Here is a 25,780-nt window from a genome sequence, read left to right on the forward strand (position 1 = left end):
ACCTAGCACGTCAGCTTATATTTTATAGAAAAATTGTGGTTTGATGAAAATTAATTTAAATCCTAGATAAATTTACATAAGAAATCTATAGAATGGTCCTGGCTTCTTTTAAACTATTCTTTCTAGAAAGCTTTTAGGTAGCTTGCCTAACACAAGGAGATGTGCGCTTACACTCCTTTCAACTTTCAGCGTTCCAGACAGAGACTGTAAGCCAGTGCCTGGCTTTGTTGTTGCTGTTATTTGCTTATTGGTTTCTGTGTAATTAAAAAATACTTCTCAGTCATTATTTGTAGGTCTTTGGGGAACAGGGGAGAAATTATTCTCCTTTTTGTCTTTCTCATGTAGGTATAAGAAAGCAGAAGAAAGAGAGCCTCTGATTGCAGCAATGCAGATATTTCTGCCGTGTGTCCAGCAGCAGATCATGCAGCTCCTTCCCGATGCCTCCCATTACTCTGTGTTACTACAGAAGCAAATCCTGAAGATCTTTTACGCACTCGTTCAGGTGAGGTTCTATTCCCGAGGCAGATGAGCCTCGTATTTCTACTTGACACATTAAAAGTGCTCATTACTTACCAGTGATTATTAAAAATGATTATATCTTTCACAGATATTTCTTTAAAAAACCTTTATGAGTATTCACAGCAATTAATTGTTCCCAGTCTTTGGATGGCAGAGGAGAGATTCAGTGTTTGTGCTGTCCCCTCGGTGTCTGAAGTCTTGGGTAAACATGAACCAGGATGTTACTTGCCTTAAAACCTGTGTCTGATGTACCTGTTCAGAGCATCCTTGTCTTCAGGCTAGATAAGTAGTGACATTATAGCTAATTTTGATTTATGAAAGTACACTCTGTGTTTACACAAATCAACTGGCATGATGACACACACTGTAGGAGAAAAAGAAGAAGGGGTGTCTTGCTTTTATTGGGAAATCATATTGATAATAGCTTCTGTGCCTTCCATCCAACCTAAAGCTAACAGAGAAGGTTTAGTGTCTTACTCTCCTGGATTGAAACACCCCCTTTTATCATACCTGTAAACTGCGAAGGCCACTAAAATGGGAACTGAAACAGTGCTTAGAAGGAAGTGGTGTGTCTGAAAACAACAGCAGTGTTTGGCATTGAACCCTCAAAGGCCGTGGTGAATTCCTTAGGTCTCGGTGGAGGAGGAGTCACTGGCCGTCAGCCTAAACCACTTGATACTGAGTAAATCAGAGCTCTCATATTTTCTATTTAAATTCCTTTTGCCAAAAGGATAGTTTTGTTCAGCTGGAAAGTTGAGATCACTTAAATCTGTTCTTTGGCTTCACTTAGGTACCTTGGCACTGTTTCAAGATTTCACGTCAGTACAAGTGTATAGTGTTACTAAAGTCTCATCTTTTTCACCTTTTAAACTTTTAATAGAGATAATCTGAGCCATAATTTTTTCAGGTCAGTCTTTTTGAGGGAAGGAGAAGGAAGAGGGAAGGAGGCAAATTGAGAAGAAAGTAGAATACTAGGAAAATATATTGCTCCATCTTTTAAAAAAATAAGGAAGATGTGTTGTTCCTTTATCAAAGTGAGGTTTAGAAGTCGTGCTCAGGAGGATCGCTGTACTCTGAGGCAAAGCTTTTATTCATTGGCTTGTTCTGCCATGAAGTGCAGAAATGTTCCACTTATTCGGGGCCAGACTTGCCTTTCCTTTTGGGAGTAGGGCAAAGGCTGGAGAAGTAAATTTTCTAAAGCCTCTTCTATTACTTGGTCTGCTAACAAGCTGAAATCTAAAACTTTTCTCTCAACCTGTTATATACTAAAAACCTACAGAAACCAGTGAAAACCCTCCAACATACTAAACTATTTTGGTGATCTGTTATTCACTAATCCTCTGCAAAAATAGTGTAAAAGGCTCTAAGAGACCGAGTTACAGTGACAGTGTCAGCAAACCATGCAGTGACATAGGAAGATATGGAGGAACTCTTTTTAAGTCTAGAAAGGGAGAATGATTCTATTTATGTAGCATCTATCTGTACATGGCTCTGGATATTTGATACTTATCTCAGAAATCTCTGCTTTCTGCCTGACCCTCGGCCTGCTCCTTCTCTAACCATGTCTCAAGTTCAGATGCCCCTTGCAGGGCACTTAGAGTAGACTGTGTACTTCTTAACCCTAACCCGCGGCCCTCCACCTTCATCCTTTACCATCCCTGCCTTTGTGCCTCTGTGTGGTTTTTCTTCCAGCTAGGGTATAAGCCTCCTAAGGGCACCGACTGTGTCCGATTTATTCACTGTTAGGTCTCGACATGCAGCAGGCGTGGGTGGAGTGAGTGGGTGTGGGGCCCCTGGCTCCTCTGGTTGCTCGCTGGCCTGCAGCCCGGGAGGTGCCGTCTGCGCAGTGCGGAGTGCGTTGTGTTTAGGATGCCACAGGGCGGAGGAAAGGAGCTGAGAGGTGTCTCGTGAGTGTTTAAGCAAGTGAGGGTTTTCATCAAAGTAGTTAAAATGAACAGTTCGATACAGAGGAGTAAATTACTGCAATCTCATGCAGAATAAAGAAGAATTTATTTAAAAATATTTTTCATTTAAAAAAGTAGCCCAAAGAAACAAATCATAGCACATGTATAAAAGTTTTAAAAGTTAAAATGTGTATGCTTATGGGTGCTAGGGATTTAGCTCAATGGCACAGCGCCTGCCTGGCAAGCGCAAGGTCATGAGTTCAATTCCCAGTACCAGAAAAAAACCAAAAAAAAAAAGGAAAAAAAAGTATATGTTTATGGATTTAAGTTAAACAATCAAATTATTATTTTCATGCTCAAATGTTAGTTATTCTATATGTTTAACTTAACTCTATATATTTAACTATATTTAATCAGTGATTTTATCTATACTAGAATGTTAAATATATAGAATAACTATCCTCTCATGGAAAGGAGGAAGATTGTTTATGCTGTTGTTCTGTTTTACAGTACGCATTACCTCTTCAGCTGGTGAATAACCAAACCATGACGACGTGGATGGAGATCTTCCGAACCATCATCGACCGGAGGGTGCCCCCTGTAAGGCAGGGCTCTGCTCCCCAGCAGGACCGGGCGCTTGGGTTTGGGGCCTTTCCTAACAGCCTCACGCATGGTTGGCAAGCATTATACCACCAGTCAGGCAGTGACCCATGAGTTCTAACTTTAACAGAATTAATTGATAAAATAATTACAGTACTGTACTACTCATTTTTAGTAAGCTCAGATAAGCAAAAGTAAAAAATAACGACTCTATTCCTGTTAAATGGAAAAAATAATTTAAAAACTCAATACTCACTTCTAGACTTTTTTCTCTGCATTTATAACACAATATTTATAAAGACAGTACATATAGATACAGTACATTAGAGGTATCTTAAAGTTCATTTTTTTCATCTAAGATTTAATATAAACATTTAAATATTTTGTATACATTGTCATTTTTAGAAGATGCTTCATTTGCTGGATGTTTAGGTTGTTTTAAATTTTTTAGGGTTTTAACTCTAAGGATGTATGTAAATTTTTATGCACAAACATGATTACAGTATTTTCTTTGGGAAAATGTCTGTAACTATAATGAGCAGGGATGGAGGATGCTTTGTCATAAGTACACACGTAATTCTAGGTTTGCCTGTTTGGTAGGTAAAAGATAGTTTCTCATTTTGATCTGCAATAACAATGATAGTGGTTTTCCTTTATTAAATTAACTCATACACAAGGGGGATTGAAGAATACAGTGACTGCTTAAATGAAAATATTAGGTAAAAGACACTTTGCCATTCATTTTCCTCAGAGCTCCCCACTGGCTTTGAATACATTTGTCCCATCATTCTTGCCACTTCCTGAAGCACTTCCAGAAGTCCACATTTGTGTCTGTCTGCGGTGTGGTAAATACGGAGAATGCTGCTGTTGAGGGCCGTCCAGCAGAAGGCAGGGTTGTACAAACGCTAGCGTGTCCTCACCCACCTCACTCCCTGGATCTGGCACCATGCAACTTGTTGCTGTTCCCCAAAGTCAAAATGACCATGAAAGGTAAATGTTTCGAATCAATTCCGGACGTCAAGACAGCACAACTAAAGGACATCCCTGAGGGAACTTACAAATTATTTCAGAAAGTGGCAAGAATGATTGAATGAGTATGTCTAAAAGAGGAGGGTGTGGGAGATTAATGGTGATGTGTGTTTTACACATCTTAAATTTAAACATTCACTGTGTTTTTCATTTGTACTTCATATTTTAAAATTTAAGCCAATCTTAGAAGGTATATATATATGTTTTTTTTCTGCTTTTGGAAACTAGGGATTGAACCAAGGGCTAAGCTCACACTGTACTACAGAGCTATACCCCAACCCCACTGTGGATATTCTTGAAACAAAGTATTTATAGATGTTTAATGTATGCACATAAACACGCAAAATTTGGTAAATGGTTAAGTGAATTTTGATAACATTTGGGTTAGAATTGTTTCATCATCTCAAAGAATTTAATCAAGGGACCATGGTGCTTGTATTTTGTTTTCTACGTATTTGATCCTTTTGAAGATAGATAAATATGAACAGCAATAGCTGAAATTGGCTACCTAGCATCTGTGAAGTGAGAATCAGCATTTGTGTAGCAATCTAACTTCACATTTAATAGGACTTAGTCTATACTGAGATTTATTCTATTTTTCTTATTCATATAAATCGCTTTTGTATAGAAATTTAATCTGGTGCTTTTCATTCTTTTAGGAGACGCTGCAGATTGACGAGGATGATAGACCAGAACTGGTATGGTGGAAGTGTAAGAAGTGGGCGCTGCATATTGTAGCTCGTCTTTTTGAGCGGTAATTCTCCGTTACATTTATTACATTGCAGTCAGTAGCTCAGGACTGTAGATGATGAAATTGAATACTTCCTTTGTCACACTGCAGGCATATGATTGTTTTCCCACAGAGGGCAAAGAGTCGTTCTATTTAAAATGACTTGCTTGTGATCACTGATTTTGAGATGATGATGAGGTGGGAAGCTTTCTGTCTTTTCCGAATAACATTATTCAGGCCATTAGAAATATCCAGAAATTATGCAAGAAGGTGCAAGGCCACTAGCTCCTTAAGAAAATTTAATTTTAAAAGCATTTATTGAAAGAAATCTGTTCCATGGCAGATAGAGCATTTTCATTCTTAATTTGGTCCTTTAGGCCTCTTGGGTTAGAAGGCAAATGCTTCTGTGTGAAATGTGTAAGCTTAGTTAGGTCCTAAGTACAGAAGTGCATAACCATAAGTATAGCTCCCCATGATTTCATTTTGTGGCTTTGAAAAAGCGTAAAATGTTAGTTTTCTGCCCTAATAGAATATGTCTTTTAATGATTTATTTAAACAAATAAGCATACTTTGTTTTAAAATTTCACATTTTAAACATTTTATCTTTGAATTTTAAGGTATGGAAGCCCAGGAAATGTCACAAAAGAATACTTCGAATTTTCTGAATTCTTTTTGAAAACCTATGCAGTGGGAATTCAGCAGGTAATAGACGTTTGCTTTTGGAAGAGAAGGATGATTATTTCTGGGAGGTAGTTAAACCACTTCTGTGTCTTTAAAAGTGGATCATGAACGCATTAGTTCATTATACATTTACAGAGGATGAAATGGCAGCTCTGGGAACTAATACAGTGCAATTAGTTTTAGTCTTAAACGTCACGGTGCGGCTGCCACCAGAACTGCCCATCCTGACTGCTAGGCTGGATCCAGACCTTTGTTTTGTGGGGGAGAATTGAGACAGGTCTCCCTATGTAGTGCAGGCTGGCCTTGAACTCGCTTATGTAGCCCAGGCTGGCCTCAAACTCACGGCAGTCCTCCTGCGTCAGCCTCCCAAGTGCTGGGTTTACAGGCCTGCACCACCATGTCTGGCCCAAGCCTTTTAAGTTGCAAAAATGGGTATTATATTAGATTGGGGTCTTCTGTTAACTCTCTGACCTTATAAGTTTTTTTAAAACTTTTTTTCTTTGAGTTTTACCTCTTCTTTCTTTCTCTCTTTTTCTGCAATACTAAGGATAGAATCGAGGGGTTGTGTTTGCTGTGCTGCTAAGCTGAATAGGCAGTCGTTTATGTATGTATGTGTGTATGTATGCATGTATGTATGTGTGTATATATTTTTTTTTTTTCCTCCGGTACCAGGAACCAAACTCACGACCTTGCGCTTGCCAGGCAGGTGCTTTGCCGCTGAGCTAAATCCCCAGCCCCTATATTTTTTGTTTTGGTAACAGGATCTCACAGAGTTGCCCAAGCTGGCCTCAAACTGTGGGCCTTCTGTCTCACTCTCCAAACAAGCTAGGAGCCTCACCTCTTCGTCTATACTTTTATCTCTTATCTTAAAAGATTTATACACCGTGAATGATCTGTTTTAAGAGTAGCTGAGCTTAGATGTTGAGACTCTCAATGAGAATTTATGCATTTTAAATTGCTTGTGGTGGCACACTCCTGTAATCCAGCTACTTGGGAGGCTGAGGCAGGAGCATCACAAGTTTGAGCCCAGCCTTGTCAACCTAGTGAAACACTATTTCAAAATGAAAAGGGCTGACAGTATAGCACAGTGATAGAGCTCTGGCCTAGCATGTGTGAGACCCTGGGTTCAATCTCCTACTCTGCAAAAAAACCAAACCAGAACAAAACAAAAAAACCCCAAAACAAAGAAACATACAGATTAGCGTAAGTATAGAATTCGAGAACCACTGTATACAATGAAATGAGTTCTTGAGAAACCAAGTTAATAATAATATTTAAAGACTTCCAAAACTACAGAGGTGTGTGGCACTTGGATCATGGTATTTTTGTTTATATTTAAACAAAACTGAACTATTAACCACCTGCTGTACCAGATTAATTGACCAGACACGGACAGTGGCTTTAATACTAGAGGAGTGTGCTTGGGTTTTTATACATCCTTATTGTCAGTGATACGAAGTTAGGTGCATTCAGCCTGTCACCTTAGGTGGAATGCTTCTAGTTATGGACCGTCATTTTGGCCAGTAGAACATGTTAAAAAGTACCATGCCACAGTTCAGGAGAACTAGCTATAATTTTCTCACAATTATTTTGTTGGCCCGTAAGACAAATCATCAGGGGAAATTAGTGAACAGGGAATAAAGTGATCTGTTTAGCAGTTCACGGTGGATATCCGCATAACCAAGGAGCCGATGAGCCCTGCTTTCTGCTCTTCCCGCTGTTGTGAACTTCCATTGAGTATTTAAGGTAGATGTCCACTTGAAGTGTGTTCAGCAGGATTATGCTAGTATCGTATATTTAAAGCCAGTCTCATGCCTTTGTGTCCTTGTCATCATGTCTTCGTACTTGGCTATTTAGGGTGAAGGTTCCCGGTTTTTAAAATTAGTTTTCCTGTCAGTAACTGTTCGTTCCTCCGCTGTTGTGTCTCACCTTAGCTCCCCACTTTGTGTGAGCCGCAGCTGAGCCAGGAAGAGTCACGGTCAGTATCCACTTAGCGTCCACTGCAGAAGGAGTTTCTAGGTGATCGTGGGGCTTCTGGCAGATCTTGAAGGCCTGGATAAATGTTCCTCGAATGCAGTTCGAACTCTGCATTTATAAGCTCTGCACGTGGTTTGAAAGATTAGGCAGCTCACCAGGGGAGTGCAGTGCTGGAGACCAGGACCCCTCGGGCTGGGCTGTCGCACGGGCTCGCGCTCATGGCGTCTGGCCACGCCCTGCTCCCGTGCGGGGTCCTCCCTTGTACGCCGCTGCTGTAGTCAGCCTCGGGGACTTCCGGAGCGTTTACAGAGAGCTTCTGTGGTCTGAGATTATAACGTAAAATTCTCTGACATTTTCTTCTAAGAACGCTGTGATTCTGTTGTTGAAATATTTTTCCATCTGGAGTTTATTTTGATATGAAGTTTAGTTAGGGACCTAATTTAATTTTTTTTCTGAGGGCTAATCAGTTGTGCCAATACTGATTTGTTAAATAACATTTCTCTCCAACGTGAAAGAATCTTTTGGATCGAGTAATAAAATCTGTTCTGTCCTTTGCTATATGGAAGTTTTTAAATGTTTATTCAATCACTTCTGTTACTTTTTAAAACAAGAGTCTTTATTTTGGAGAACTAGAAGTAGAAGTTAGACCTTTTCCTGGAAGTGTGGTAAGATACCCTCAGTTCAGTACAACAAGGATGTATATGAGAAATAGTAGGATTGTGTGAGCTTTCTCACAACATACTGCCTGTCCTCAAAACCTGCTAATTTTTATCTTGGTATTCTGGATTTTATGTCATGTTTGACATGTCCCCCACCTCTTTTAACCTTACATTATGCTCCTGTTTTTCCTTCCTGTTTTCCTGCAGGTGCTACTAAAAATTTTAGATCAATATAGACAGAAGGAATACATAGCGCCCCGTGTTCTTCAGCAGGCATTCAACTATCTCAACCAAGGGGTCGTGCATTCTGTGACCTGGAAGCAGATGAAGCCACACATACAGGTAGTGTCAGACCGTAGCTTCCCCAAATTAGCCTGTTGTTAAATTAGGTTTGCTAGGTACGCGTGCTATCAATCCTGTATTTTATGCTTAGTATCGTTTTATTTCCATTAGTAACTTCTAAGGAGCAGTCTTCTATCTGATATAAAAAGCTTGGAAATTCAAGTATTGAGGTGATTCTGTGAGTGGGAAGACTTGGATTCCATTGATCATGTTTGATGTCTCATTTAACCTGTTTCTTTTCTGTTAATGTAGTATTTTTCCACCCTTCCCAAAAGGTTGCTAGGATTAAATGAAGAATTTCAAAAGAATTTTGAAAATTGTTATCAGGGCCTCACTAAGGTGCTATTTTGCAGAAAATGATATCTGATACAAGACCATTTTCTTCTGTAGGTGTGAGCAAAGAAGTTTTTATATCTTTTTTAGATGATAAATTCTATAGTAGAAATGAAAAGTTTTTTTTTATACCCATTATTTACTTTAAAGATAGAATTCGGGGCCAGGCGTGGTGGCACATGCCTGTAATCCCAGCACTCAGGAGGCTGAGGCAGGAGGATTGTTGGGAGTTCGAAATCAGCCTGGGCTACAAAGTGAGCTCAAGGCCAGTCTGAACTGCATAGTGAGACCCTATCTCAAAAAGACAGAAAAAAAAAAACAAAAAGAAGATAGAATTCAGTATTGTTATTTAAAGAAATATGAGAGGAAAATTATGGGCCAGTAATAAATAGAGACATTAGGATCTGAATCTTCCCATCCAAACTATGAGTCCTTAAATTCTGTAAGATGCTTTGTAACAAGAAAATAAATTCTTTCCCTTTGTCTCTGGTGCCCTGGGTAGAGTTTGTTTAATGTTACCTTATTAAAGATCTTAAAAAAAAAAAAAAAAAAAAGATCTTACAGATATAGTATCTTTTTTTTTGGACTGGAAATCGAACTCTGGACCTTATGTTTGCCAGGCAGGCACTTGTGCCACTGAGCTACATCCCCAACCCCAGAAACAGTATCTCTTTATTATGTTTTTATGGACATCTTAGTAACTATTTGAGTGCTCACTTTGATTGGATAGTAATACCTTCTATGCAATTAATAAAATACTGAGTTCATTTTATTTCCTGTATTCTTATAAAGTAAAAGTGAGTAGTGATAGCATTTCTTCTCTACTTGATACCTTTGGCCTTATTTTTATGTGGGTGTGATGCAGGACTAAGAAAATGACCCTTAGGTTGGCCCTTTTTTCCCTTAGAATTATTTGATTTGAGTAAGTGATGAAAGATACTCCTGTTTTTATGTAAGCCGTGGGCATTGGCAGCAGTGTGCAGAGGGGCTGGCTAGGACTTTACCCTGAAACTCACTGTGGTAGAGTAAGAAATAGGCTTTTTGAAAACGGAAAAAGAAAAATTAAATTTTAATATTGGTCATATATTGGCTTTTATAACCAACATGGAAATGTTAAAAGTTTCAAAAATAAGGAATCTGACTTGACATTTTCTTCTTTAAGGAAATCAATGTCTGTTTAAAGTTGATTTGTTAGCCGGGTGCGGTGGCGCACGCCTGTAATCCCAGCACTTGGGAGGCTGAGGCAGGAGGATTGTTGCAAGTTCAAGACCAGCCTGGGCTACAAAGTGAGCTCAAGGCCAGCCTGAGCTGCATAGTGAGACCCTGTCTCAAAAAGACAAAAAAGAAAAAAAAAAGTTGATTTGTTAGTAAAACTTTATTATTCCTGTTATTGCTTCAAAGGATGGTGTTTACATTGGTCTCTTTCTCTGTGCTTTTAGTTACTTGCTGCTCAGAAACAACCTTATGAGCCCCGTGCCTCTTCCTGTTGTGTGTCAGGGGTCTTGCTTTCCTGCTGTCACTTTGGTGCACGCAGGCTTGAAAGAAACATTAAAATACCTGTTTGGAAAACACAGCATGAGGGCTGTCCGTCAGTACATTAGTGGTAGTCCCCAAGTCCCAGTGGCCTCTACCCCTGTGTTTTGTTTCTCATCTTAGAATATCTCTGAAGACGTGATTTTTTCTGTGATGTGCTATAAAGACGAAGATGAAGAGCTGTGGCAAGAAGACCCATATGAATACATAAGGATGAAATTTGGTAATTGAGATGATTTGTTTTCTTTGTTCATTCCTGGATATGTGAAGTCATATAACTAAATTGATAATTTTAAGGTAGTTTTATTACCTCACTAAATTCCCAAAGTTCCAAACTCTTGAAACTCATGGGTTTGATGTCCTTTTGAACCAAAGAACTTGGGGCTCTTGGGTGTGGGGAGGAAAAGCCGCCTGCTCCTCTCTCTGCTGGGAGCCACTGGTTCCTTCACTGAGGTGCAGACTGCGGGGATGGCCCTCCTCGTGCGTGGGAGTCCTGTGGGGGACCGTGTTGCTCTCAACTCTGGAGACCCTTTGGATGTCTATGTCTTTTAGCAGCACCCAATTAGGTTTCCTCCTTATCCTGTGGAGGAACTGTCCCACGAGGGAGTTCGATCTCTCTCGGTGGCCACGCAGTGTGCTCTGGGGTCCTGTTAGCTTGCAGCTTCCTAGAGCTGTGAGCTACTGCACGGCCTGTTTGAATCATCTCCTTTTAGCCTCAGTCGTAGAAAAAGGTTAATTTGTGTACCGCTGGCCCTCCTAGAGTTACTGTCAGAGGGCAGGAACTTTACTTTCTTTACTGTATTTTGTATTCTTTTTCCTTCACGTTCCTCCCCACTACGCCTTCAAAAAATGTTGAAGTAAATGATCTCTGACACTAGAACTAAGGTGAGCCCAAGGCAGGTGACAGGAAGCCCGATGCCTCCAGCTGCCTGAGTTAAGTCTGGTGGCGTGGATGCCAGGCTGTGGGACTTGTCCCAGTGCTTTGTGTAAACTGATTCAGTGAGTGAGGAGCCACTTCTCTGCGGACAGGAAGTGCAGGAAGGGCAAATGAGTAACAACGTTTACTATCTGCTTCCTCTCCTTTCCACCTGTTTCTTTTGAAGATCATTTCTTATTGCAGAATTTATTATTTTCCTTTCTTTAGGCCTGTTTTCCTAGTTTGCTTTGACAGAGCAGAGTGATGAGCCAGGTTTTTAGTTTCTTTAAGGCATTGTGTTGCTGTTATCTTCTAGTACCTGTGTGTTTGTTTAGGGAATGCCCACTGTTTTACTTATCATAACTGATAATGTAGTGTCTCAGTTTTTATATTTATTTATTTTGTTTTTTTGAGACGGGGTTTCACTATGTAGTTCAGACTGGTCCTGAACTCACTGTATATTCCATGAAGTCACAGTGATCTTGCTGCCTCAGCCTCCCAAGTGCTGGGGTTACAGGTGTGCAACACCACACTTGGCTCTCAATTTTTTTTTGGTACCAGGAATTGAACTCAGGACCTTGCACTTGCCAGGCAGGTGCTTGTGATGCTGAGCTATATCCCTGACCCTCGGCTCTCAATTTTTAAAAAATGGAGTAATTAAAAACTCATTGTTAACAGTGGGAATTTACATTTTATTTGTTGTTTAAAAGAGAATATAAATAAATCAAGACTGGTGTGTGTTTTCCTTAATCATTTCCTTCTGTGGTCTAGAACATAGTAGGCATTGTTCGATGTGTATATTTTGCTTATGAGTAATTATAGGAAAGAATAACTACTGTATTTTAATATTTTTGTCATTTGCAATTATGTATATGAAGACAACATGTATATTATATATTGCTAACAATATTAAAAGTACTGTTTTATTTATTCTTTGTTTCTGTTATACCCTTTGACTAATTTCACCATTTCCCCCAATAGTACTGCTTTTAGATTTGGTAAAAACTGACAGGAGTTCAGGCTTTGATGTTAAGTTAGCCTGGATATGAGTGCCGGCGTGGCCATTTACTTGAGTAGCTCTAGGCAAGTTATATAACCTCTGTCTCAAGATGTAGGGTGTTAGCTATAAAACAGGCAATGGTAGTGGTATTGGGAGGATTAAATGGTTTAATACATAGGAACTAAAGTCAGAGTATAAAATCATACTGTAAAATCATAGTGCCTGGCACAGAGGGAATATTCAAAAAATAGTCATTAGCTTGCAGCCTTATCAAAATATACAGTGAGTGTTTAAATTAAAACAAATCTATTACAGCAAAAGACACATTATCATGAATCCCCCTTTGAGGTACTTCCCTTTACTTTGAACATGCTTATCCCATCACTCTTGCCCCTTTCTGAAGCCCTTCTGGAAGTCCTTTTTCATGGGTGTTTGAAATGACACCTGTGCAGTTTGTCTGCATGAGCACACTGCTGAGATGGTGCAGCTGTTCTTTACTGTAAACCAGCTTTGTGTGGACTGATTTGTTTCTTAGTATGACTGATGGTCAGTCAGGTTTAAAGTCTGTATGGTAATTGTATTTTTACTAACATGGTTTAACTTTTTGCAATCTTAGATATTTTTGAAGATTATGCCTCTCCCACTACAGCAGCCCAGACTCTTCTATATACTGCTGCAAAGAAAAGGAAAGAGGTACGCAGGCACTCTTTAAATGCAAACTAAAAGGTGACCTGTGTTGATTTGACATTCTGTATTCCTAGCATTTGAAAAATCATGTTGTTATTAGTTATAACCTGTTATTTTAAGAATTTTTTCCTAGTAAAGGAAAAAGCTGACATACAAATATTGCTTTTTTTCTTAATAAATTGTACCTTTCTTATTGAGCTTGTGGTTGCCTGATAAAACACAGTAAAATGGCTTTATTTTTGAAAATGGATTCTTCCATTTCTTTAGGTGTTGCCAAAAATGATGGCATTCTGTTACCAGATCCTCACCGACCCGAACTTTGACCCGAGGAAGAAGGATGGAGCCCTGCATGTGATTGGTTCCTTGGCGGAGATTTTATTGAAGGTTAAGATTATCAGAATTTAATTTATTTAATAATACTGTGAAGCACAGGCAAATAAGAGTATGACAGTTATGGATAATTGAAAGCTAGAGACTACCTCTGGGTAATTTATTGACTTTCTTACCCCTGTTTCTTTAATTGAAAAGTAAATTTGTCTTTGGTCTGTCAGTTTTTCAATATGGAACTAGTACTGTATAAAAAGGATTCAAATGATATTAGTGTTCTTATTTCTACAAAAATCAATTATATCAAATTGATCTAAGGTATTACTTCTGTGTGGTTTTAAAACATGCAATATGTAAGTCAAACAACTTGAAAGAATTGTAAATAGAAGTATATTGAATGGAAATCTTTATTAGGAACTGATTCTTACAAGTGAAAAACTCATCGATAAGCTGAAATTTCTCTTTCCTGACAGAAGAGTTTATTCAAGGACCAAATTGAGTTATTTCTACAGAATCATGTGTTTCCTCTGTTACTGTCTAACCTGGGATATCTTCGAGCTAGAGTAAGTTTTCCATGTATTTGTCATGTATCTTAGAGCCTTCATCTTAAGGTAATTACTGACGTAAATATATATTTCTAAAGTTCTTGCACGTGTGACATTATTACAGAACGCCATAATCCCAGTAGCTCCCTACTTGCTTTCTTCTCATAGTCCTGCTGGGTGCTTCATGCATTTAGTTCTTTGAAGTTTCATAATGAGCTCAACCTAAGAACAGCAGTAGAACTGGCAAAGAAGAGCCTGATTGAAGATAAGGAGATGCCTGTCAAAGTCGAAGCTGCCCTTGCCCTCCAGTCATTAATTTCTAACCAGATACAAGGTAAAACCAAAACACCGCTTAGGAAGTGGATTCTTTGTATTTTGGGATGGTCTTCTTAACTCATTCACTTCCTTCCCTGAGGAAGGTGGGCTTTTATCTCCTTAGAATTTTACAAGGGTTTATTCTTGCCCTTTTTTGGAGTTTCTATTGATTGTGGCTTCCAGAAAAAAAAAAAAATTGAGATTAGGAAACAAGTTAGTGAGTAGTGTGCACGAGGGCTGGCTAGAATCCAGAGCTCAGAGTCCACCTTTGCCTCTGCTGCTTTGCCCTGTTAGGTCAGGTCCAGTGCATGGGCTGTATTTAAATTTAGGAGGGGTTGACTAGATGGCTTCAAGATGCCTTTCAGCTCTAGGTTGCTCAGCTTCTTCCAGTTCTGAAAGTAGCAGTATTTCTAGAGAATAATAACTAGATGATTCATTTGTTTGCTTAGGAGAATGTTCTGTTCAAAGATCAGATAAATCTTTGCAGATAAATCCAGCTTTATGAAGAACATGAACCTTGCGGCAGGAGGACTGGATATTGTATAAAGGTGTATACAAGGGTGTGCTGGGAGAAGGATGGGTAGAGGTGGATTAGGGCAGGGAATAGGCTCCATCCGTGTTGGACGTGGTCTTTAGGTATCTGATTGTTTATATTTGATATAATATTCGTGTCTCCGAATCAGACTGATGAAAGAGCGCAAGTATAATTAAAATTTCTCGGTGGGGCTGTGGCTTTTGCCGCAGAATAGTCCTTTCATGCGCAGAACTGCTTATCCTGGTTACTCTTGGGGAAAGCCCGTACAGTGGTGGGCATTATTTAGAGCTACACTATTACTTATTTACCACAGAGCGAGTCAGCAGCTAGCGTTCTGTGTGGGTATTAAACTGTGTCACTTGGCCTTGTGCCTGAGGTCATTCTCTTCCACTGTCTGTATGTAGGTACTCTTCAGTAATTTTGTTTTATTGCATTAGCTAAGGAATATATGAAGCCGCACGTCAGGCCTATTATGCAGGAGCTGTTGCACATTGTCAGAGAGACAGAGAATGATGATGTTACTAATGTCATCCAGAAGATGATATGTGAGTACAGTCAGGAGGTAGCGTCAATTGCAGTCGACATGACCCAACACTTGGTAAGACTGACATAAATTGTTTTATTTTGTTACAGTTTGGGGGATTGAATCCAGGTCTCTGCATGTTAGATAAGGGATCTCTCACTTAGCTAAACCCCAGCCCTTTTAAAACTTTACAGAGACAAAGTCTTACTAAGCTGAAGGCTGGGCAGAGTTTTATGTTTGGTATAGAGGGCTTGAATAATCTATATAAAGTTTGGGATTCTGTTTTACTTGTAACTGACATATTAATGTAAAAACGTTTGCTCTAGCCAGGCATGGTGGCACATGCTTGTAATCCCAGCACTCAGGAGGCAGAGGCAGGAGGATTGCCATAAGTTCAAGGCCAGCCTAAACTACATAGTGAGACCCTGTCTCAAAAAAACCACACCAGAAAAGTTTGTTTTATTAACTGTGATATTCCTGTACATAATTAGACTTACATGTAATAACATGAGGATAATCTCTTTTCATTGTAACATCTGAGATTTTATAATGGTGTGCCTTGATATGAGCCTTCTAAATTTTCTCTTTCTGGACTTTGAATTTGCAATCTCATTTTCTTTAGTTTAGGATAATTTTTGTGTTACCTCGCTCATGTATTTCTCCACACTTTCGCCCTCATTCTACATTTCCCAGTGTGGAATGTCAGAGCTGGACTGAGTGTCCAGTTTCCACACACCGACCCCCTTTTGGGTCTTTTCTGTTTCATGTTCTAGGTGACCTTTAACTTTAACTTCTAAACCTTCTATTACATTTTTCTTTTGAGTGTCGATTTTCGTTTTCTTAGGTTTTGATTTTTACTTAGTGACAACCAGACTAGGAATGGTTGTTGGTAGTATATGTCCCACCCTGGTGATTAGAAGAGGGAAAATGGCTATGTGTAAGACCTGACAGGTTCTGTGATTGTAAGAACAGCATTCATTCAGCAAAGTAAAGAACTTCATGTTGAGCCATGCTGACATTTAGATGTATGATGTGTCCTTTTACTAACTTTTATAATGGGAGGGGTGTAACAGCACAAATCGTTAAATATTTTAATGTGATTTTCATAGGCGGAGATATTTGGCAAAGTTCTTCAGAGTGATGAGTATGAAGAAGTTGAAGACAAGACAGTGATGGCTATGGGAATTTTACATACTATTGATACTATTTTAACAGTTGTAGAGGATCATAAAGAGGTGAGATTTCTTTGTTTTATTATGTCATAATAGTAATTTTAAGTGAACTTCGTGTGACCAGTGGGCATAAACTTCAAAGCCTTGGCTGCCGCTTTTCTACCCCCCTCCCCTGACGGTTGAGCTCAGGGGCTTCACACTGACCTGCATCTCCAGTCCTTTTCTGAGACACAGTTGCACTGAGTTGCTAAATTGCCCCTGAGGACTCAGAATTGAGACCCTCCTGCCTTAGTGTCCCCGAGGGCTAGGATTATAGGCATGCGCCACCATTGCCTGCCAGGTCTTAGCTTTTAAATTACTACTTACTTACGGTGCGGGACTGTGAAAATGGCCCTCAAACGTCTTTTTCTGTTTTTTGTTGTTTTTCTGAGACAAGATCTCGCCATGTAGCTCAGGCTGCTGCTCTCAAATTTTAAAGAAACATTAAATTGATTGAAATGAAGGGAGCTATTATATGTGGATTTACATAGTTTATCCCTTTGTATTAAACAGAGTTCAGTTCATCGTGTCTTCTGGCTAGGTTTTAGGGGACAATCAAGTTGAATAAGACACAATCCCACAGTCTAGTCTCGGCAGAGTCACAGTGGTGCTGTGTTAGTCAGCTTTTCTGTTGCCGGGCCAAAGCCCTGGCAGCACGACTTAAAGGCGGAGGGTTTCATTTGGCCCGTGGTTTCCGGGTTTGCAGTCCATGGCTGGCTCCAAGGCAGGAGCATCGCGGTGGAGGAGTGTGGAGTAGGACCGAAGATGCTTAGTGCACAGCAGCTGGGCAGCAGACAGCAGGGGGAGCAGTGCCAGAGAGGAAAGGGCCGGAATCAGACTTGGAATCAGACCCAGGGCCATGACCCACCCAGGACACCCTGAAGTGGGCTTTACTAACCTCTGGGCGGGTGGACAGTCCAGCTTAACCGTCCCACATAAGTAAAGGGACAGCATTCTGACGTAACCAGTACTACAATACCTAAAGGGAATAAGAGCAGGAGCTACATAAACCAAGTTCCTGGGTAGTGTTGGACGGCAGTTTACACTGACCTTTATCCAGCACCTTGACACCATTAGCTGATGTTATCGTAGTAATGCCACTGAGAGCACAGGTACCGTGGTGTCCTTTTGCAAAAGTGGAGAACAATGTGCAGGTCAGTTTGGAAGATGTGTTCGTGAGCAGAGAGCTAGTACGTTGCACACTGGAGTTTGTGGTCCACTTATTCTGATACTGTATCAGTCTTGGTCTACTTACAACCTACAGTTCTCCTTCCCAAGTATCACATGACCTTACCTTAAATTAGATATTGTTCGCTACTTCTGTGAGCCCAAGTTGATTCCCTTGGCAGTGCTTTATATGGTGAAGTCTTAGGAAGCAGGTGCAAGTTCTTTAAATAAATTGTTAAACCACATGGCTGTTGACATATCCTGTGTTTATCAGATACCAATGGGAGATGCTTGGTATGTACAGATGGTTCAGTAGTCTTCTCTTTGACCCAAAGGGATTAATGTGATCCCCCCATATTAATTATTTTATTATTTATTATTTTATTTTTGTATCCTTCCATGTTGAAATTCTATGGTCTTCTAACAGTGAGACATTGCAAATTAATTACAGCAAGTATACTTAACAGTAGTTCTTTCACCTTACATATTTGGAACTTACATTTTAAATTTAAAGAAGCCTTAAGAATCATCTAGTCCATTTTACCTAGTGTGTGTTGGGGGTGTGACTAGGAGAATGAGCTACAGGATTAGTTTAAAAACATAATAGCATTTTATCTTTTTGTTTTAATTTTTTACTCTTGATATGTATTTTGAATTGCAAATGTTAAAGGAGCTTGTGAAGTTCCTGTGATTACCAAGGGAGGAATGGGTTAAAATTGAGACACCCTAATCAAATGTGGGTTTCTTACCCAAAGATGAAAACACTTAAAGCCATCAGCTAAGTAATTTTCCCAGTGGAAAATTAAAGACAAATCTTTGGCTCCTGAAGGCCTCATTTCATTTGGAACTTTCATTCATTACAAGCAAACTTCAAAAATAATATTTCCTTAAGAGGAGAAACTACGTGTATATGAATACATGTGTAAATACTTAATGTGTGAAAAGCAAAGTTGGAAATGTAAAGTAGGTGATAAACGTGCACATTTTTAAAAACCATATACATTTTAATCTAATGGTTATGAAGGTATTGGCAGGTTTTTTAAGTTGGAAAATTTTGCGTTATTTGAACTTTAACATAGTGGTTTAACATGTATTGAATTATGAAACCATACCCTACAAATACATACAATTGTGTCAGTTAAAAATTTAAAACTACAAAAAGTTTATTAGAAACTACAAAAAGAGTATTAGAATATACTTCAAAATTGAAATTGGATATTTATATGAAAAATAGTCCATGGTGTATTGGAATTTTTTTTACTTATTTGAGAAATATTTCATAGAAACATGTTGAATAAGTATGAAAAGATATTCAGTGAAATTTTACCATATCACTCCATAGTTATTTAATTTTACAGCCTCAGAAAATAGCACTTTTTATCAAGTTTTTTATTTTTCCAAAAGTTAGTGTTTGTAGTTTTTCATGAAAATGATAACATTATGTATGTAGTTTTGGGCTACTATTTTTAACTTAATTTTGGTGATCCTTAATTTTTTTTTTTTACTTATCTTGGTGATTGCACTGTATCAGTTAATAAACAATGTATTTTAGTGGCTGCATAGTACTCCTTGCATGATATGTCAAATTCATGTACTCAGTTCCTCATTAATAGATGTGTTTTAAGTGCCCCTTTAAGCGGACAGTTGGCTGTAGACAGACACTGGTGTGGGGGTACCCTTGGACATGTCGCTTGCATAGATGTCAGACGTTGGGCTTGCTGGTCACAGGCACTAGGTATGAGCAGGCTTGAAGGGGTTGCTCACTTGCGCCATGCGGTGTGTACCGGCTTGCTCCCCACGCTTCGGTGCACCTCTGTGTCAGCTGTCTTTTTGATCGCTGCCAGTCTGAGAGGTTAGAAGTGTAACACTGCACTGTGGATTTGTAATCTTATGTATTAGTGAGCATCTTTTTGTCAGCTTAAGGCTTGTTCATGCTTAGTTTTTGTAACCTTTGCCTTTGTTGGTTTCATGTATGGGGAAATTTGACCTTTGTGATACCACTTGGTACTATTTCACTCGACTTTTTATTTATCTTTGCCTTCCTCATATCTTGTGCAGAAAGTTCTAATTTTTACTATCAGATTGTTTAGTTTTTTTCATTTCTGATTTCTAGGTTTGGAGTCACTTCAGGTTTATATTTGTATTTTTTTCTATTTTCTGTTTTAATTCTCTACATCAAAATCTTTCATCTAGTAGGAACTTATTTTGGTATGAGCTATGTCATAAGGAACTAATTTAATTCACAATAGTTTGAATAATTCACTATGGATTTAACCACGGTTCCTATCATTGGTCTACATTTTGGAATTTCCTTGTATTTTTGCATGTTTAGTTTTTTACATGAAGGTTAAAATTAACTTATCAAGTCCCCCCTCAAAAATGTCCACTAGGTATTTTATTGGAATAATATTAATTTACACATTAATTTGAGGGTTGTGATGAATTTTTAACTAAATGTTTGTCATTTATATTTAGATTACGCAGCAGTTAGAGAATATCTGTCTACGGATTATTGATCTTGTTTTACAGAAACATGTAATTGGTAAGTTTCAGAGATTTACTAAAAAAAGTAAACTGAGTTTTATTTTTAAATTGATGAAATCAGAGTGCATTTTAACTCAATATTTAACAAGACGGACAATTTGAGAAAGAGCAATTTGGATTCTTTTTCAGTTAGATTTTTGGATATACTTTCTAATGTTAGATACTGCTTTTTCATTCAGAGGTAAACCTGTAATACATCCAATTAAGAATTATTGGCCTTGGAAACTTAAAGGATGGAGAATGTGATTAGATTTAGTTTTTTTCATTTCTTATTTCTAGGTTTGGAGTCATTTTCCCTCTTCAGGATTATAAAATAATCCTTCCCTTCCCTTCCCTTCCCTTCCCTTCCCTTCCCTTCCCTTCCCTTCCCTGCCCTGCCCTGCCCTTCCCTGCCCTTCCCTGCCCTTCCCTGCCCTTCCCTGCCCTTCCCTGCCCTTCCCTGCCCTTCCCTGCCCTTCCCTGCCCTTCCCGCCCTTGCCCTTGCCCTTGCCCTTCTTTCCCTTTTCTTTCTTTTTGTTGTTTTTTGAGACAGAGCCTCGCTATGTGGTTCTGGCTGGCCTTGAACTCACTACGTAGCTGAGGCTGGCCTTGAACTCGTGGCAATCCTCCTGTCTCAGTGTCTCAAGTGCTGGGACTGCAGGCGTGCACCACCAAGCCCAGCTATTATTTTCTATTTTGTGTTTTAATTCTTTACCTCAAAATCTTCTCTTCTGGTGGGAACTTACTTTGGTATAACATTCTCTGGTAGGACAGAGAATGAGGTTGTGTTTTTAGAGATAAGAACTGGGATGAGGTTTAGATGAGCTCACTGTGCTTTCATCTGAAATTGCACAGTGGTTAAAGACAGGCGTTTTTCTTGCCAGAAGTGGGAATTGTTGTCCTGTTGTAGCTGACTTCTGAGTGGAGTCAGTAACTAACGGCAAACCTGACGAGGCTGGGGATTGTGGAGAGTATGCAGAGCACCCAAGCAATTTGAAGTTGGCGGCCCCGTCACCTGGGCGCACGAGAGATTCGAGTTATATGGGGCGATGTAAGAAGAGCAGGTGACTTGTCTTCAGTCTTCTGTTGTCACTTCATTAGTAAAAATTGAGCAGGCAGGTCTAACTATTTGAATATTATTTGAGTGAAATGTATGTACCACAATGAAAATACTTAGTGGAAAAAAAAAAAAAGAAATCCTTGTTTGTAACAACATCGATGAAACAGCAGGACATTATGCTGAGTGAAATAAGCCAGCACAGAAAGACAAATAGCACAGACTCTCACTGATGTGGAACCTAAAAGAACTGAGTTTGAGAGACTGGGGTGGTGTGGCTGGGGGCTGGGGGCTGGGCCGGGGAGTGTTGGTCAGGGTGCGTGGCTGGACTTAGGAGCAGAGTGTTGTGTACTTGAAAGTTGCTCAGAGTGTTTCATGTATTCGCACAACAAAAGCGGGCGTATGAAATAAGGGATATGGTAATTAGCTAGATTTGGCCATTCTACAAAATGGATGTATTTCAAAACATGTTAAACACCATAAATATATACAATTTTTATTTGTCAATTAAAAAAAGTATAATAATTTTTAAAGAGTTTGTCAGTAGAGATCGGTGCTTTCCAAGGGTTGGGGGTGATGAAGAGGGTGCATTTGGGGGCATCGAGAGTGTTCTGTGTGGTGTAGTCGTGATGGCTGCGTGTCACTGCACCTGTCAGGCGGAGAGGGCAGAGCACAGTGAACCCTAGTGTAAGCTATGGGCTTTCAGTAATGATAACCAAAGAACCTTTGTGGGTGCTTTCCTGGCTTACATCACATAGCACAGTGACCTCAAGGTCTGTCCCTGTTGTAATAATGATGGAATGTCCTTTTTAAGGGCAGAGTTTCCATTCTGAATATGTGCCACATTTTATTCAGTCACTTAGGTTTTTCTGTATCTTGGCTGTTGTGAATAGTACTGCAGCAAACATTGGGGTACAGACAGCTCTTCAAGATCTTGGTTTTATGGATAAATATTCAGTAGTGAGATTGTTGAATCATGTGGTAGTTCTCTAATTGAACTTTTGAGGAGTCTCTGCGTTGTTTTCTGCGGTGGCTGCACGAGTATACTTCCCAGTATGAAGTTCCCTTTCTGTGGCCTCTCGAACAGTTATTCTGTGTCTCTTTGATCATAGCCATCCTGACAAGTATGAGTGCTGTCTCCTTGTGATTTTAATTTGGGTCGTGTTGACCACTATTAAATTTTTTGAGACATTTTTACTTTTAAATTGCCTTGCTGGCCTCAAATGTTGCAGTTCTGCCTCAGCCTCCCAAGTAGCTGATTGTGCCACTGAACCTGGCTTATGTTGACCAGTTTTGCATTCACCTGCTAGCCATCTGTGTGTATATCTGGGGGTCTTTCAGTGTTGCGCAGCCTGGCCTTGAACTCCCGGACTCAAGCAGTCATCCTGCCCCAGCCTGCTGAGTAGCTGGGATTATGGTGCATGCCCTGTGCCTGGTTCCCATTTTTAAATTGTTTATTTTCTTGCTGTAGAGTTCTTGATGTATTTTAAATATTAATTGTTTATCATATCCATTGTAAATATCTTCTTGCATCCTGTAGGTTGTCTTTTCTGTCTCCTTCCCTTTGCTGTGCAGAAACCTTTTAGGTCGATATAATCCCCTTAGTTTGTTTTTTGGTTTTGTTTCCTATCTCTTTGGGGTTGTATCAAAAAACACTCCCCAGATCGGTGTCCTGGAGTTTTCCCCCCTATATTTTCTTATAGTAGTCTTGCAGTTTCAGGTGCTAATATTTGTTTAAGCCAGTCTGAGTTGATTTTTCTATACGGTGTGAGATGAATCTCACTCATCAGAACACAGATAGATGTCCGTTTTACCACCATCATCTGTTGAAGAGATGTCCCTTCCCTGTGTTGTCCTGTCTCCCCAGACAATGGGTTGACTGTGAATGTGTGGGTTTGTTTCTGGTGCTCTGTACGATTCTGTTGACCTGTTTATCTGTTTTAATGCTATGCTAGAACTTTCAGGGATCCTATATGCAGGTAATTTGTTGTTCTACAAATGATTGTTTCCTAGCCTGTAATTTTTGTCTTACTTTGCTTTCAATTAGGCAAGTAATGTGTGTTACTAACTTCTGTGTGCATTGTTTTAAATGTTATACAAAAAATATTGATGTTTTTAGGGTAAGTATTAGTTCCTTTTATGAGAGAATAAAACCTTTCAGGTTAGACTTTGCTCAGGAATATGGTAGGAGTTATTTGAAATTTTTGTATTGAGGTTTGTGTTTTCTGATTGTATACATTGATAAGTTTACTTCTGACTGCTGATGAGCATAATCCCTGTGTGAATGTGAGAACATTTCCTTTGGGTGCTGCTTTACAGCGAGTGTAACCCTTTTGGGGTCAATTGGAGAATTCTGGCATAAATGTTTAAGTTTCATAAATTGAAAAACTGTACAGTATATAGTTATTTGTAAAAATATAACATGAGCTGGGTAGGTATTTTAACCCTGTGTAATTAAGCTCCCCAAAGAACATTGCTAATCATTTGTAAATTTAAAATCCTCTACATGAGTAAGGTGTGATCATCAATTCCTTGTCATAGACTTTTCTAATATAACTTTATAAATATAAACCATCAAAAAAAAGACAAAAGAGCCGGGCGTGGTGGCGCATGCCTGTAATCCCAGCACGTGGGAGGCTGAGGCAGGAGGATCGTTGGGAGTTTGAGACCAGCCTGGGCTACAAAGTGAGCTCAAGGCCAGCCTGAACTGCATAGTGAGACCCTGTCTCAAAAAGCCAAAAACAACAACAACAACAACAGCAATATATATATATATAAAACACCATATTTCATGTTATAAAATAGAAAAAATTATTTTGGTTATAAGAAATTGTAACAGCTGATTGCCTTGTTGAGCAGGCAGCAGGTGTTGGCGAGCACAGCAGGTGGTGACTTTAGCTGCGGCTGCAGCCCCGAGGATGGGCATGTGCAGCCCCGAGACGCAGGGCACCACATGTGTGGAATGGACCCTGTGTGAGCACTGTGTACAAGTTTTGCTGTTTCCCTGTATTCTGACTGGACGTTTTCTTCCCTTTAGAATTCTATGAAGAAATTCTCTCGCTGGCGTACAGTTTAACCTGCCACTCTATTTCCCCTCAAATGTGGCAGCTCCTAGGTATTTTATATGAAGTGTTCCAGCAAGATTGCTTTGAATACTTCACAGGTATGGTTTTGGTCCTGTAACGTATTTGCTTTTCTGTATCTACATATTTGCCACTTGAAGTAAAAACACGCAGAGTCCAGTACTAGTCAGCAGTTGTTCCCATGTTCCTGTTGAAGGTGGAGCTATGATAGCAGTGTCTTTTAGCTTTGAGTATATGGCTGGTGGAGGTAAGCTCTATTTTTTTTTTTTTTCAGTATTGAGGATCAAACCTAGCTAGGGTCTTTGTGCTAAGCCACATCTAGCCCTTTGTAAAATTTTGAGGCAGCGTCTTGCTGAGTCACCAAGTTGGGCTTGAACTGGGAATCCTCCTGTCTCAGCCTCCCTCAGGGCTGGGATTAGAGGCCTGTGCCACCATGCCCAGTTTATTATGTCTTTAGTTTGCCCCAGAATGTATATCCATATTTAATTCAATAATTTTTTTTTTTTTTGAGACAATGTCTCACTATTTTGTGCAGGGTGGCCTTGAACCTGCTTATGTAGCCCAGACTGGCCTTGAACTCATGGCAATCGTCCTGCTTCAGCCTCCCAAGTGCTGGGATTGCAGGCATGTGCCACCATGTCTGGGGAATATTTTCTGAATACTAGCTATAGTCTTTTTTTTTTTGGTACTGGTAATCGAACACAGGACCTTGTGCTTGCCAGGCAGGCGCTGTGCCGCTGAGCCATCTTCCTGGCCCTGAACACTAGCTATATTCTCAGCACTATGCTAAGCTCAGCAGTACAACAGTGAGCTTCAGTAGCCCTATTGAAGCTTATATTCCAGTGGGAAGAGGTGGAGGAAGCACTCAGGTGAGCAGTAAGAAAATTTACAGCGTGTCAGATGGTGATAAGTGCACTGCAGAAGAAGAAAAAGGTGTGAAGCAGTCCCTACAGTGCACTGTGGACACTGTGATCGTCCCGCCCCCCACTCTTTGTAAGGGGCTCACACCGAGCACCCTGTTTGCCAGGGAATGGACACGTGTGGGGCCGCAGAAATGTGGGTCTCGGTCGGGGGAGAGTTTGGTTCTACTCTTGTTGTGTAAGTCTCATTGGCATTTTGAATTTTCTCCCCAGACATGATGCCTCTCCTGCATAATTACGTGACAATAGACACAAATACCTTACTCTCAAATCCAAAGCATTTGGAAGTCCTTTTCACAATGTGTAGAAAGGTAAGCGTGTTCTTGTCAGTTGTCCCAGTGTTCTCGCTGGTGTTTGAGGGTTTCAGCTTCTTTCTCACTGTAGTCTGCGTTACACTTATCAACATACATTTATGACTTTACATCTTCAGAATGTGCTTGTGATTGTTGTAATTGGAGAGTTTCATGATATGTGTTGTGTCTAAAAATGTTTAGCACTTTAGTATCTGTATATGTTTTAATTCTCAAATACCTTATAGCTGTGCCTTGGTATCATCCATGGGAACTGGTTGCAGGGCCCTAGATGCTCAGATCCTTTAAAGAAAAATGGTACAGGGGCTGGGGATTTAGCTCAGCGGCAAAAGCGCCTGCCTGGCAAGTGCAAG

At 39.7% G+C, this 25,780-nt stretch overlaps 1 protein-coding gene across 1 annotated transcript in view; it reads left to right on the plus strand.

Annotated features, from left to right (window-relative positions):
- Positions 1-25,780, plus strand: part of Ipo8 (importin 8) — an 84,232-nt gene that overhangs the window by 31,367 nt on the left and 27,085 nt on the right. The window contains exons 5-19 of the mRNA XM_005407134.2: positions 346-502; positions 2,934-3,023; positions 4,712-4,806; positions 5,400-5,484; positions 8,307-8,441; positions 10,431-10,530; positions 12,840-12,916; positions 13,178-13,294; positions 13,711-13,800; positions 13,951-14,116; positions 15,070-15,230; positions 16,265-16,390; positions 20,009-20,075; positions 24,151-24,276; positions 25,330-25,427. Of these exons, the coding sequence (XP_005407191.1) occupies positions 346-502; positions 2,934-3,023; positions 4,712-4,806; positions 5,400-5,484; positions 8,307-8,441; positions 10,431-10,530; positions 12,840-12,916; positions 13,178-13,294; positions 13,711-13,800; positions 13,951-14,116; positions 15,070-15,230; positions 16,265-16,390; positions 20,009-20,075; positions 24,151-24,276; positions 25,330-25,427 (1,690 nt within the window). The remainder of the gene's footprint in view (positions 1-345; positions 503-2,933; positions 3,024-4,711; positions 4,807-5,399; positions 5,485-8,306; positions 8,442-10,430; positions 10,531-12,839; positions 12,917-13,177; positions 13,295-13,710; positions 13,801-13,950; positions 14,117-15,069; positions 15,231-16,264; positions 16,391-20,008; positions 20,076-24,150; positions 24,277-25,329; positions 25,428-25,780) is intronic.

The sequence above is a fragment of the Chinchilla lanigera genome, unplaced genomic scaffold (assembly GCF_000276665.1).
Source record: "Chinchilla lanigera isolate Chin_1 unplaced genomic scaffold, ChiLan1.0 scaffold00104, whole genome shotgun sequence".
NCBI classification, from domain to species: Eukaryota; Metazoa; Chordata; class Mammalia; order Rodentia; family Chinchillidae; genus Chinchilla; species Chinchilla lanigera.